This window comes from Pleurodeles waltl, chromosome 7, assembly GCF_031143425.1.
Source record: "Pleurodeles waltl isolate 20211129_DDA chromosome 7, aPleWal1.hap1.20221129, whole genome shotgun sequence".
In the NCBI taxonomy this organism is placed as follows: Eukaryota; Metazoa; Chordata; class Amphibia; order Caudata; family Salamandridae; genus Pleurodeles; species Pleurodeles waltl.
The window spans coordinates 1,004,802,228-1,004,816,512 of NC_090446.1; the positions used below are offsets into that span (position 1 = coordinate 1,004,802,228).

The window sequence follows — 14,285 nt, forward strand, 5'->3', positions numbered from 1 at the left end:
GTAAGCACAGTGGCAGGCCAACGCAATCCTTGGGTGACATCTGTGGCAATTTTCCCGAATTCACATACATGGATGCTGAAGAAAGATGACTCGCCTTCAATGCTTATCATATTTGCCCACCTGTTGCTATCCCCAGTCCATAATTCAGTCAAGGACTTTACTTCGGCTGTCCATCCCTTCCAATTCCTTTTAAGCTGCAGTGTTTAAGTCTGTTTTAACTAACACCCTGTTGTTTTAGTAAATATATGTACATATATATATTTACAGAAAACAACAGTGTGTTATATAATATACATACGTAGAGTGGCTTTCAGCCAGCTGTCTGCAATCGTTTGTCTGTTATTGTCTAAATCAAATGTTTTTCTGCGCACTGCAGCATACATTATAGTGCAGTGGGTCTGTCCACTATAGCCAATGGCTATTTTCCCTGGGATTGACAGAACTCTGCTCCTTCACCAGGAGCACATCCAAACACAAAGTAGTGCCTTAATTGTCATACACTGGCAATGTGTGCTTTTTGATACCAAAAATAATATTTTTGGGTGTAAGCATTTTTCTTGATGAGGGCCCTCCACCTTCCCCAACAGTAAAGGTTTGCAAAAACCACGACAAAACAAGCACTGACAAGCCAAAATTCTACAACCAACACCCTAACTATTGGCTTTGCCATTACTTATTTTTTTTAAAGGCATCATTACTGCGTACTATTTTCGACATAAGGCCTTTCTATACTAAATGCCTATAATTCACTTGTTCTTCTTTGCATGGATAGGTTGCCAAAGAAGAGGTGTTCATGACATGTTCCCTGTCTTACCTCCAAAAGACCCACAAAACAAAATGCAGCTCCTATCAGGCAAGCTCATAAAATGGTGCTTACCATGTGCAAGAGCTGCAGTGATTCCTTCTGGATGTCACTGTGAGATTGGCTTTATCCTGGGTTAGACATGATAAAGTCTGAGCCTGACTAATCAAGAGAACATGTCCAATTCACTTTCTCACTCTGCTTGACTATTCTGCAGTTTATGGGAAGCAGCAATCAAAATCTGCAAAAACAGAATATTTCACATTCTGGCTACGGTAACACAGGGTTAAGGCGAATTAATTAAATGTTCAGTTCCCTGTTGGCAGATTCCAAATCATCGCGATTGCTCAGGAGATCATGTGATTGAATTGCGCAGGAACGCGCTGACAGCAGGGGGCAAGGCACTAGACGAATCAGAAAGAAGAAAAGTGTACTTGATAACAGACATGTGGACCGGTGGGTATGGACAGACAACATGTCTATCACCGCTCACTGCGTGTCTATCACCAGTGACTGGGCATCCCGCCCAACTCATAGCGGGGCAGCAGCCAGTGACAGACGTGCAGTTTTTGTTGGCAGGGCACTTTGTGGAGGCAGATGAGTGAAAGTAAAGCGCGCATAGACCGCCGCTGATGCCTCTGAAACATTCCTGGCAGTGGACTTCCGTCCTGCTCTAAACATCCTGGCTCTGCATGTGCTGCCCCATGTCACAAATGCATGTAGAGGCTACAGATATGCCATGGATGAACCCATGTTGGCACTATTCTGAAATAGCAGTCTGTATTTTTCCTCCACTGAATGGGTTATTGACGTTCTGTATTGTGGACATGCCCTGATCTCTGACAAACGTCGAGCGAGTTTATAATTATGTTTTTGTTTATATAGTACTGTCCAACATGTAAGCACTTCTAGCACCATTCACTAAATTAATTGCAGAAATACATATACTAATGATGGATGCAAGTACACTTTTGAAAACTTTTCCAAGGTCTTAACAAAACTGAACTCCTAGTTGGTGGCATAATAATGTTGAGTTTTATTAAACAAAGTTGTTTATTTTTAGAAATGTAAAATGGAGAGCGAATGGTTACAAACTTCCCAATCTTCTCAATGCAGGTCTTTTGTACTGCCTAAATAGCTTGAAAATATTTATTAATCTTGTATAAATATTAGATTATTTGCCAGGCATGGCCAAGTGTCCCTAAGACTGCCATGAGAAAACAAAAAACAAAAAACGTTTAGGCCTTAACTTGCACAAATATATAACAATACTCGATAGTATGTCTGCTAGGAAATGTTCGTCAAATAAAGTCATACTTTTTGTTTTCTCCTATTACAAGTTCTCTCAGTTGGAAGAAGGGCAATTTGACGACTAGTTTAAATCAAAGCATTTATCAGCACTTTTATCAGACTGCAGCTACGTTCATGTCAACGGAGTGGCCCACATTTCAGTGCATTAATTAAGCACTATTTCCCTCTGGTGATGCTTTAAAATTTGCTATTTCCATCAAGCCGTTATGGGCGCTAATGGAAGGTAAGGGCATTTTATAAGCAGTTATTGCTTGGCAGCATGGGATTAATGCGGTTTTAGCCCCTGACTTCCGAGTGCGTGAGACAATCTCTGCATTCCATAAATGGTGCTAATATGTTGTATAAAATAAAGAATCTATTGAATAAATCATTCGAACAAAGCTGAATTGTTGTGATTTCACTATGCAATAACGTTTATGGAAGATCCTCAGTTCTTCACAAAGTTGACCCACATATATTAGCGGGCCCCACCCTCCTCATGCTTCATACATCCCAGGGAGATACCCAACTCCATGCGTTGTAGTTTCATCCATATGTCTGAAAACACTAAGTTCCGGTTTCCACCCACTTACTTATGTCGAACATAGGCCTTGGCAGCCATGCCTTTTTAAGACTGTAACCCAGGGAAAGTCAGGCATGCTCCAGGGTTAGTTTTGTCCATTGTATAAATATTCGATGATTTTAAAAACTAAGTAAAAAAGAAAATAGGAAGCCGGTGTACCTTTGGAGAACAGTGCTCCCCAAATGGTAGTGTGTCCAAGCAGAGAAACACAAGAGTCCGCTTTGTACGAGTGATGCACTGCTTATTAGTTGACCAAAGAACCCTGCCATAGAGACTCTTATAGTTTATCTTCCCTGAGTTGTACCTTTAGTCTGAGAAGAAGACATCAGAGGGGGGTACATAATGTACCTTTTCAGGTTAACAAATGATAGTGATTGGACTCAGTAGGATCTTTAGAGTATTGTTGCAGAGCGTTCTGGAATATGTGGCTGGTATATATTGGCAGATAGCAAGATAGCCGAATGTTAGGAAACTCGAAAGCCGAGGCCTATAGCTGAGAATTATAGTCTGAACATTCCTTTAACTCACAGCTTTGTTTCCCTTCCTTCATAAGAAGAAAATCAAGACCCTCCAAAGCTGCACACTCCTCTCACGTGCATAAACTGTTTTCCTAGCTTGCTCTGCTGCTGCATTCTGTGGACCTGGTGGGGTCCCTCATGTGGGTGAAACACCTGGCAAGAATACTATCTGATCATGCCCCAGTGTTGAGGACCTGGAGGACAGAGTATTTTTTAGATGATTGTGTTGCACATCCAGCAGTTTTTAGAGCAGAATTAAGCCTCCACACATGATGTGCATATTAAGTGGGATGCCTCCAAGGCATTACAATCAATTATGGGAATAAAGCAGAAGTGAGAATATTACAACTCTTGAGAAGAAGATAGCCAGCATGGATAGAGAGGTGGTTGCGGAAGGAGATAGTTTGGAAGCCCTTTCAGGGGCTAGGGCGAAACACAGTGAACTGTTGCATAGTCCATGTAAATTAGATTATAAAGAAATGACAGCCAGGCAGAATGCTAAGGAAGATAAACCAGGCTGTTTGCTGCCATGGATGGTGTCAAAGAGGATGGACGTGGTCAGACCACTGCACTGCAAAATGAAGGGTGTGCTATAGTTAACTCAAAAGACCAGGTTAACGGAGTAGTGAGGAACTATTACCACTACCTATATCAAAGCTCAGATGACTGTGACAGGAGTACTGGGTAGGACACATGAGCTGCACAGGAATTACCAAACTGAATTAGGTACAAGTGGAAGACTTGTAAGCTTCACTGAGTGTGGAAGAGGCTAGAATCACTATTAGAGGACTGGCATAGAGAAGCACCCCGGGTGGAGATGTTCTCCCAACAGAGTTTAATTCAGCAAGTGGATTGATTCTGGCTTCTAAGCTGTAGCGAATGTATGACACAGTATGTATTGGTGGGACGTTGCCACAGACTACAAGGGATGTGATTATGGTCATAATCCCCAAGTTGGGTCAGGATGTATTGCAACCCAAGGGATATTGCTCCCTTCTGATGCTTAATCTTGACTATAAAATATTGGCTAAGGTTATAGCTAACCGAGGGACCCCAGCCAGATGTCAGAGCTTGCTCATCATAACCAGATGTGTTTTATAACTAGTAGATGTGTAGCCATGAATATTAAATATGTTCGTCGTGCCATGGAGGAATGTCTTTCAGAGAGTCTATATTCAGCAGTAATGTCAATAGATCTGGAGAAAGTCTGCTACCCCCTGAGCTGAAGATGCTTAGGTACAGATCTGGAGAAAATGGCGTTTGTCAACTGGATTCTTAGCTGGATTTGCCTTCTGTACACTCAACTGACTGCAAGAGCTAAGACGGGCAGAGTAGTCTCAGTGTCCTGTTTGATTGAGAGAGGGAAGTGGCAAGGGTGTTTGCTCTCCCCGCTCCTATTCACTTTGACCATGTAACTGTTGGCAGCAAGGTAAAGACAAGAGGGCAAAAGCAGGAGAATAATTGTAGACCAAGAGGCCTAACTCGTATAACGTACAGCTTGCTGTATCTGCCACAGGCAATGTAGAACATGGAACATGTGCTGAATGCACTAAAATATTTTGTAATAGTGTTGGGAGTGAGGATGAATTTGCTAGGACCTGTATTTATATTCTGTGGCAGCAGGAAGAGTATTTAATAGGGGGAAAGCAGTGTTTCCTGTCCACTGGGACAGCAACGCACTTAAATACCTAGGAATCCAAGTATATCACACTTATGAAGTCCTAATAGCTAATAAAATAATGATATCACTTGCTAGCATGAAAGGGTCCATTAAGTTCTGGAAGTGATTTCCTATCTCAACCCTTGGCAGAATTGCTTTGTCAAAAATGATTGTCCTTCAAAGCTGTTGTACTAGTTTACTGGGACTGTCCAGAAGCTTGTTTGGGAGAATTAATAGTCTATTGACAGATTTGATACGGCGGGTGGTCACAACTGTAATTGTTCCCTGAGGAAGCTAAAGCTCCCTACCACTAAGGAGGGACAAAGGCTCCATATATGCAACTTTATTACCTATCTATGCAGTTACAGTTAGTGTTTAGATGGTTGTCATATTCAACCACTGTGGACTTCAGATATGGAATGTCGTACAGTGAGGAAGTAGATTCACTGCTGCGTTTGCCAGAACCCCATTATAAAAATATGAAATATATACAAGATCAATGTTGTCCGCAATATATTGTATAGGTAGAATGTTATAGTGGATTAAAACTACTGTGCCTTTCACTCCTGATTTGCCTATGATGACTCTGCCTGTTTTCCATAATCTAGCTAGGAAAACAGATTTATGGGCTTGGGCCTGGCTTGGCTTGGGATGCTGCAAATGTCATGAAGTTTATTGACTTAGTTGAAGAGTGTAACTTTCATATGCTTGAGGTTCTTAGACAGTCCCACGCAATATATGTGGGACAATTTGAACCCTTCATTGCTGTGTCGGGGATGATGCATGTGCATACCTATGGAGTTCAAGAAAGTGAGCCTCCAAAAACTCATGTGGTGCATGATGTGCTCGTAAAACTGTGGGGCTTAAGTAAAGCAGTGATGCAGACATATGGGGTATTAGTGGACATGACCAAAATTAAGTTATCAGCATTGAAAGAAGTATTGTTGCAAGACTTTGGTAGAGCTATTTCTGATAGTAAAAAGATCATGGCATACCCTAACAGTGTTACCAGAAATGCAAGGTTAAAGCTGCTACAGTTTATCTATACTGTTAGCCAAGAATCAAATTGCAATGACTTGGGAGAATGATGGTGCTCCCCCGCACCCTTGATAGACAGCATAAAGAAAGGCATAGATGAGCGGCAGCTAAAACTATGGTGTTGACTGTGCTGGTAAAAGAGGAGAAGCAAGGCAGAATGGGACACTTTCTTGTAATTATTAATTAACATGGGGAGATGAGGGTATAGTTGGTTCAGATGTTGGGTACTCGCTCCCATATCTGTGAGACGAGAAAGAGGAGGCCAGACTCTTGGAGATGGAAAATGACCAATGTTTACGAATTAAACTAAGTCTTACTGGTACCCTGATTGCCTGGTCGATAAGGCACTTTGATAAAGCACAGGTTATTAAAGAGATCTGAAACTGGCTTGAAAGTTGTGGAACCCTGAACATGGGCGGGAATCCAGAGTTATGTTCATTACAATGTGTTGGAAATAGAAGGTTCTTATGAGCAAAAGCTGGTGGGCTGATGTTTTTGTTTTGGAGATGTTTGCTGAAGTTCTGCCACAACAGAGATTCAGGGTGATTTTTGTATACCAGCCTGCTGTGGAACAAAGCCCAGCAATTGCAGGTAAAGAAAAATATATGGAATGAGGTGTCAGCCAGTAACATATGACAGTGACATGTACTTCCATAGTAGTTATCTGGATTACACAGAAGCCAAATGTGGATCTTAACATGGCTGAGTGAAGCTTTCATCACTTTGAGAATGATAAAATTGGTATGCACAAGTTGGGGGGAGGCCAAAATCACCTGTATTTGGTCTGCAAACAACAATTCTAATTGTGTTTGGTTTACTTCTGTCATCATAGAAATAGTAGAAACTGTAGATGGTTCGAAATAATTAATTAGAAGGCAGCAGCAGACATAGCTGACATAGTCACAGAATATTAAAAAGCTGTTAGGGCAGCCAAACATGATTCTAAGATTGTAATATTGTTTTGTATACATTTCAACCTGAAAAGTTGTATCTAGGAAAATCAGCAGGTGCTAAGGCTGAATTGGTCATAAAAGGCACCGAAAACCATGGCAGAGTGGGCTGGGTTTTGGCAGGAGGCACTGTAGGGGCTAACAGATCCACCGGCAAACCCTATGCACATTCAGCCTGAAAAATCCTGAGGGAATGACACTCAATGTTCTACAAAAAAAAGTGCATATATGTTTTACTGGGGAAGAGAAATATTGCTCTTGGGTTCCAGGAGACTCTCTGAGGTATTGGATTTTTTTTGTGAAGTTATCTTTGATAAGTGAGAACACACATTTGGAGAAGTCTCAACACCAATTGTTCTTCATGTACTGTAAAACAGGGAGCAGCTCTTAAAGGGCCATCCTAAAGAAAGCTAAGGAAGGAAGGCTGTACCACATCTGGGGGTAAATAGAAGAACAAAACATGGCCACCCAGTTATGTGTCATGAATCCAAGTACACACATACATTGTGAGAGTGCATGGATAGACGTAGATGAAACATTACAAGCCAACTTATGTTTGAGAGGGTAAGTGTTAGACCCGTCAGCCTTAGTGTGATCTTCCACCAAACATTTTGCCTTCTCCTTTCCTCTGTTGCTAAATTTGTTTGGTGTTAGGACCCTGTGCAGTTATACCTACTTCTAAACATGGTAATATTGTCTTACACTTGGTTTGCATATTTAATTTACCATTAAGTCCTTAGTAAAATGGGATACAATATACCCAGAGCTGGTAAAGTAAATGGTACTAGTGGGCCTCCAATACTTATTGTGCCACCCACTTAAGTAACCCCGTACAAAATGAAATGTCCAAGCCCTGCCATTACAGCCTTTATGCAGTATTGAACTGCCAGTTTGGTTTGGCATAATAAACCCCTTAACATGCCCTTTGCATTACATGTGTTACCCCTACGTTAGGCCCTGAACAGTCTATAGGGCCAGGTGCCTTGCATTTAAAAGGTTGGTCAAATAGCTTTAGGTTTTACGTTTCCTGGTAGTGAAAAACTCACACATTTGTTTTTTCACTACTGTGAGGCCTACCTCTTCCATAGGGTAACATTGAGTTTCATGCTTACATTTAATAAGTGACAACATATGTTTGGGAGAAATCAGAAATACCATGTTTGTAGTCTAAGGACTTGTAATTTAAAATTGTCTTTAATGTTAAAATCACAATTCTTAATATGCTGCCTTTAGAAAGTTAAACCAGGTATAAAAATAAGACCCTCACACCTACTCTTTAGTTCACTTCTGGATCTGCGGAAAGACTCTAAGGACTGCCCTGCTGCCTGTGGCCTGCTGTGTACTTATTTAGAGAGCTGCCCTGCTGCACCAAGAGGACTGCCCTTTTGCCTCAAGCCTGCCCCGTGCCGTTAGATAACTGTCCTGCGGCTTGAGACCTGCTTTTGTGCTTGAACTCAAGACTTACAGAGTGACTCCAAGGGCTAGTTGGCTGGCTTCCTGATAAGTCTCAGGGACAGAAAAATATCCAGCCATCTTGAACCTATACGTGTACCAAACCTGACTGAGTCCTGACTCTCCCAGTGGCACCCCCCAGTCCTAAACCCCTGGGACTGATGTTTAAGGGGCCCAGATAGCCCAAGTTCAAAACTAGGGACTTAAAAAAATTCCTTCTTAAAAGTGCTCTGAGAACCGAGAAAAGATCTGGACCTACCTGCTATATGATTCGCTAAAGGTGACCACTAGTCAGCCTGGCTTTGTGGCAGCTCTCGCTACATTATTCTCTGGTGCAGAAAATCCAGTTTAGCATCTCCTGGCAGAAGGGGGCGGTCAGCCATAACTTTCAACTTTGTCCTGGTCTCATGGGACTAGATGTCAGCAGCTGGCGTTTTGATATGTTAGGCACTATTTTTCACTTTAAAATTCCATAACCTTGGTTCTACTGATTTAATTTTTGTCATTTTTGGAGTCAAGTAATTTATTCAAATTCACTCTATTTTTCTAAATTGGTGTGGGATTTTTCTTGTGGTATGTTTTCACCATATTACTGCTCAAGTGCTGCATAAATACTTTAAACATTGCCTTTAAATTTAGCTCGACTGTTTTTGTGCCAAGTTACTAGAGGGTTAAGCATAGGTTAATGTAGTGACTTTTGTGGTTCACCCTGACAAGGATTGTGGCTGTTGCTTGAGTAGGTTTTAGCCCCCCTCAGCCAACCACCAAATTCCTCACACTTAGGAGCCAATGTGTAATACAGAGTGACTTTAATTTGATTCGAGACATGACAGGAAGTCAATGATACTCTCAGTACAGATACTCTCAGTAAGTCCCATTGAATACGCAACTGCATTTTGCAGCAGATTAAGTAGACCAGTGGCGTGATCCAAATATTTTAAATTATCTTAGTCTATGTGAAAGGCACTAAAGGCCATTACTGCCTCGCACAAGAAGGTGTGAGGTTGGCCAGTATCTGCTTGCGAATTCCCCTATGGTAGAAGCAAGTAGCCTAGAGTTCATTGGCCCATGCAGAACCATAGATGTTGATAGTGATAGTGAGTTTAAAAGGAAAATCCTTTAAATGGTTCACCGTAGAGAGAAAGCCACTCATCAAGAAAGATTGTCCCCTAGAGCTTTTCATTCCCACCTACTAGCATTGCCGCCATCTAGTCTGTGTTCTTCAACCACTAGCTGCCCTTCCAGTGTCAGTAGACCTGCCAACTCACACAGTGTCACCGTAAGTCACGCAGTATTGGCTCCCCTCATATGATTACCCGGTGATGATTCAATATCACACTGTGGCACTAAAACAGCTGGATACCACAGTACAATAGTGGCTTTTCGGTAGTCTCTGGAGGCTCCGATTAACTGATGTCAATTAAATAGTGTGAAAACACTCCAGTACAGTGGCGGCAGCAGCTATGGCAAGCTTGTATTCTATTTTTCTGTTTGTGTTTTTTTTTTTCTTTTTCGTAGTGGCAAAGAAGGGAGAAGGGGTTAGAAGGGCCTTTTACAGAAGCAGTTGAGGCCACACCTCCTCCTACATGGGGAAATGTTTTATTAATTTGGAAAGGCTGTCTTAAAGATATCTACTCTACATTGTTTATGAAGTGCTGCTTACACTCTTAGGTCAGAATAAAAAAATAGAAGGTTCTGAGTGTCATTCGCATCTATATAGAAGTGGAATCCACAAGGCGGGATCAGTCAACGCAGCAGCCAAACATACACATTAAAACGTCTGTGAGGGAGGACAGATTTGGCAAAAATAACCACATTTGAATGCCAGAACTTGAAGAAAACGAACAGTGTTTAGTTGTTTGGGTGCCTTTTCTCATAATCTACCTTCCTGGAGCTACCCAGTCAATCTTTTGTAGTCACTCCCACTAAAACTTATGAATTTATAGCAAAAATGTTTCGAAAATCGTACTGCAAAGTTTATGTCCTGGCTCTTTTTCTGAAACAATCACTTGCAAAATCAGAGATTCACTTGGTGCAGCTGGACCTGCTATTAAAACATTTTCTTGGGCTGCCTTTTGGATGACTATAGTACAGATTAAACCCTATTTAACAGGCATGTTCAGCGCAGGCCTTGTTATTATGTTTCTTCTATGTAAGTTTCCATTTGGAAAGACGACAGGGAGAGCGATCAGTTGTCCTTTGGACTACTTTCAGCAAGCCCTCATCAGCCATTGGTCTGTTGTTGTGCGTGTCATTGGCTACCTTCCCTATGAGTGACTGCATTCTGTACTTTCTAAAGAAGCGCAAAGGAGTTCCCTTCAATGTCCGGGATTACTATGGCAAGTATGCACATTTAGACAAAAAATATAGTTTTGTTCTTAGCCAAAGTTTTTATTTTTATGTTGGCAGGGTCCTAACACAGCTCACAAGATTGAAGTTTTAAAAACCATAATAAAACAAGCATGCAAAAAGTCAAAAAGATGACAGACAACTTCAGACCTATAGGATTTGCCTATGCTTGTTTAGCTTTTTCTTCACTTGATGAAAGTTCTTATAATCTTGCTTAGAGAGCACTATTTCACATGTTCATTCGTAAATCCTGTTAGACAGAGAACCATCCAGTAATCGCATGATGCACTCATTGGACATCCAGAGCTATTCCTTCTTCCTGGCCCTAGAAACACATTATCAAACCTATTGGGAGAGGTGGAAATGGAAAGTCACGTATGCTGTACCTTATTGCACAGAGTTTGGGCAAACAGTGAGCTCATAAAAAGCCCTCTTTGGTCCGCAACCCGTGCTAATGCCCTGTTTGTATTGTGAGGACCGCAAGGATAGCAAACCTACCACCATCTGATTTTCCTGTCACATTTTCCCCCTTTTATTTCAGGCCCATCCCGCCATCATCACATTAAGGTTTCAGCCGGCAGCCAATCCAAACCCTTAGGCTAACTGTAAATCTTCCTACTGTGGAAACGCAGAGCAGCGAGACACAAAAGGGGCCAAAAAACATAGCTCTTGAAACCAAATGCATATGAATGAAAATAAACGTGCTGCTCTCAGAGTAGCTCACGACCGATGAGGCAATGCCATTAGGACGCATTTAAATACACTTAGGGCAACTTTCTTCTCAGGAAAACATGATGGATTGTAGTGAAGGGCTGCAAAGTCGAAGGATTATATATTTAAACAAGTGGTTAAGTCGCATAGGACCTCGCTTGGCTGTTGGCTTCTTTTTCAGAGCCTCAGTAGCAGCAGAAATGAATAGCCGAAGTAAATAAAGAATAAACTAGATAGATTTTGATTTATAAGTGCACTTTGTTTCTCATGCTACTTTTGACAGTCATTCACGATTAGTGGCTTTGCACTCCTAAGAGTATCGTTTCCTTAAGACAAATGTTTAGACAGGCTATTGGGATGTCTGCCAAGCACGAGATGAGTGTATGCACTTTTTGTCTTACAGGTGACTGTGATGTACAACTGCAGATGAAGGGTTACAACTTTTCACTCCATGTGAAAAATGGTGAGGACGTGCCCGAGAATCTCGAGCAGGCGCAAGTGCAAGTGGAGAAGCTCAGCAAGGCCACCAGGCTGATCCTTGCCAACGAAACTAAGTTGCAGGAGATGATCCGCTCGGTGCTTCACAGCAAGAGCCAGTTGTCTGAAAGCCTGAAGCAGAGGCAGCTGGCCTACCTTGACCAGGTGCGGGTGGAGGCTAACCTGGACGACAATTTCGTTAAAGTTGGTCTGGTCCAGCAGAAGTCCAGACAATATCTAGAGGAAGCCAAAAGCATCTTGAAGGAAGTGGCTGAGCTGAGTGGTCTAACCTTGTAGACAGAGAGCATTCTGAGGCCTGACAGCAGAAAGTGTGATTCTTGTGTCAGGCAAGGATCATCCCTTAAACATCTAATGTGCTGAAAGCACCACAAAGGTTGACATGCCTTCCAGGAGGTTAACTTGTCACACGTCGCTGTCATTTTACTTTTATAAGACTGAGAAAAATAGGAATCACTCCAGATCCAGAAATTACTCCTTGAGGGTTGAATATTGGGGTAATGGGACAGAAGGCAGCAGTAGACACTGTTTATTGTTGCTACTGTTTAGAGGTCTGGAAACATTCACACCACTACTGTCAGTTGTTGAAGCCCTCGCACTGTCTTAGAGGGTTTGTTGTGATTATTATTTCCCTGTTATTTAGGGCCATATGTACGAACACATTTTCCCATAGACACAGAATGGGCAAAACTGCTTGCTACACCTGGCCCCTAGTGTGTATGACTTTTCCTGAAAATGCAGCATGATCTAGCATATCGATCACTACGTATTTGAAAATATAAATAGACTTAATACAACGATTGAATAACTGTCTTTGAGATATCAATCTTGAATACACTCTAGGATTTATTTACACCTCACATCGTGACCAGTGGTGGGCAAGGGGAAGAATGAGAATCTGAAGCTGGACCGGGTGTGGAATATACTGTATGTATCATGAATATTAAGTTACCTGGCATGTTCTGCGGGTGCTTTAGATTTCTGTTTTATTTTTTTTGCTGCCCCCTGCTTGTTCCAAGTTCCTCTAACTTGTGTTCAACACCTGATCAACGTTTGTCCTTTTTTGTCCCACTTCTACACTTTTATAACATATAACCTGTATCGTGCATAACCCAATGTAAATCACATATTTTCCTCCAGTGCATCATCCCATGTCCAGTACCTCTGCAGCCCTCAACTCTGCATTATATATCTGGCACTCGTGCATCCCACATCTGCCACTGTTTCACAAATCTGCCCCTTTCCTTTTCTAAACAGTTCGATTGAAATTCTGAATACTTTTATCTGTTTTATCCAGAAACTAATCGTGTTAAATGAAGAATCAAACTTCAACTTAAATACTAAAGTGTAAATGTGCCAACAGCTGAGCAACAGTGTTTATAGAAATATAAATGCAGTTTAGTTGCACTTATAATGTCAGATGGAATTTAACTTGACAACGGCTGAGAAATTGTGTACACTGTGCTGCCAAACAAAAATGTAGTTTTATTTTGCAGATTAAATATTTCCGCTTTATTGCACTGCTCATCACATATATGGGTGCTATATTTCACTACAGTTATTTGGCAATGAGACGTTACTTTGAATAATGTATCAATATCAGCGTTTGTAATAAATATTCTGGGTCACCGTAGTCAAGGGAAGATCTTGCTGCCATAGGAGAGGGGGGAAATCGAGTATCCAGATAACGGTTTTGAGAAGAGGTTTTTGCAAAGAGGTTGTTTTTGATTTCTTTGAAAAATATAGGGCCTGATATAGACGTGGGTGGGTGGGATATCTGTCACCATTGTGATGGAATAATTCATACGCCAATATCTAAATCAGGCCCATAATCCCTTGTAATATATGCAGTATATATGTTCTCTTGAACACTTCCTCCCATCCTAATGGTTTTCGGGATAATCACCTCCCTTCCTGACCACTCCTGCATACATGTACTACTTAGACCTTTTCTCTGGCCTTATCCAAAATGCCAAAATCTGCATTACTAAATGGAAGAAAATGCCCAACGCCATAGCAGATCATCTTAACTTTATGCACAATCAATTCACCTTTTTTACGAATTGCATGTTCACCCCCCTCTCCTATCGGCCCCAACCATGGACTGATGTCTGCCATTGGTGCCATCAAGACAGAAATGTGTGCCGGGCTGTGATTGTAGAGGACATTAATCAGTTTCATGGCACATACATAGTAACTTAGATTTAACTCAGTGAATAGCTATTCTCAGGTGTGAATAGCATCTGATTATTATATTGATCTCATCTCATAACTACAGCCTTACCTTTGTCTGCTATAAAATAACACTAGGTTGTAATGTTCTAAGCACAGTCATTATACTACATCCTGCACACCCTTACAAATTACTCTTCCCTTTCTCACAGTCATCCATAGTCAGCTTCTTTATAACGTGACCAAAAAAATGAATCTCTATAGT

General features: G+C 41.4%; 1 protein-coding gene across 1 annotated transcript in view; it reads left to right on the forward strand.

The window, feature by feature from the left end:
- The window catches only part of LOC138245853 (uncharacterized), an 89,113-nt gene extending 75,735 nt beyond the window's left edge, over positions 1–13,378 (forward strand). The window contains exon 5 of the mRNA XM_069199830.1: positions 11,757–13,378. Within this exon, the coding sequence (XP_069055931.1) occupies positions 11,757–12,127 (371 nt within the window). The 3' untranslated portion in view covers positions 12,128–13,378. The remainder of the gene's footprint in view (positions 1–11,756) is intronic.
- The last annotated feature ends 907 nt before the right edge of the window (positions 13,379–14,285 follow it).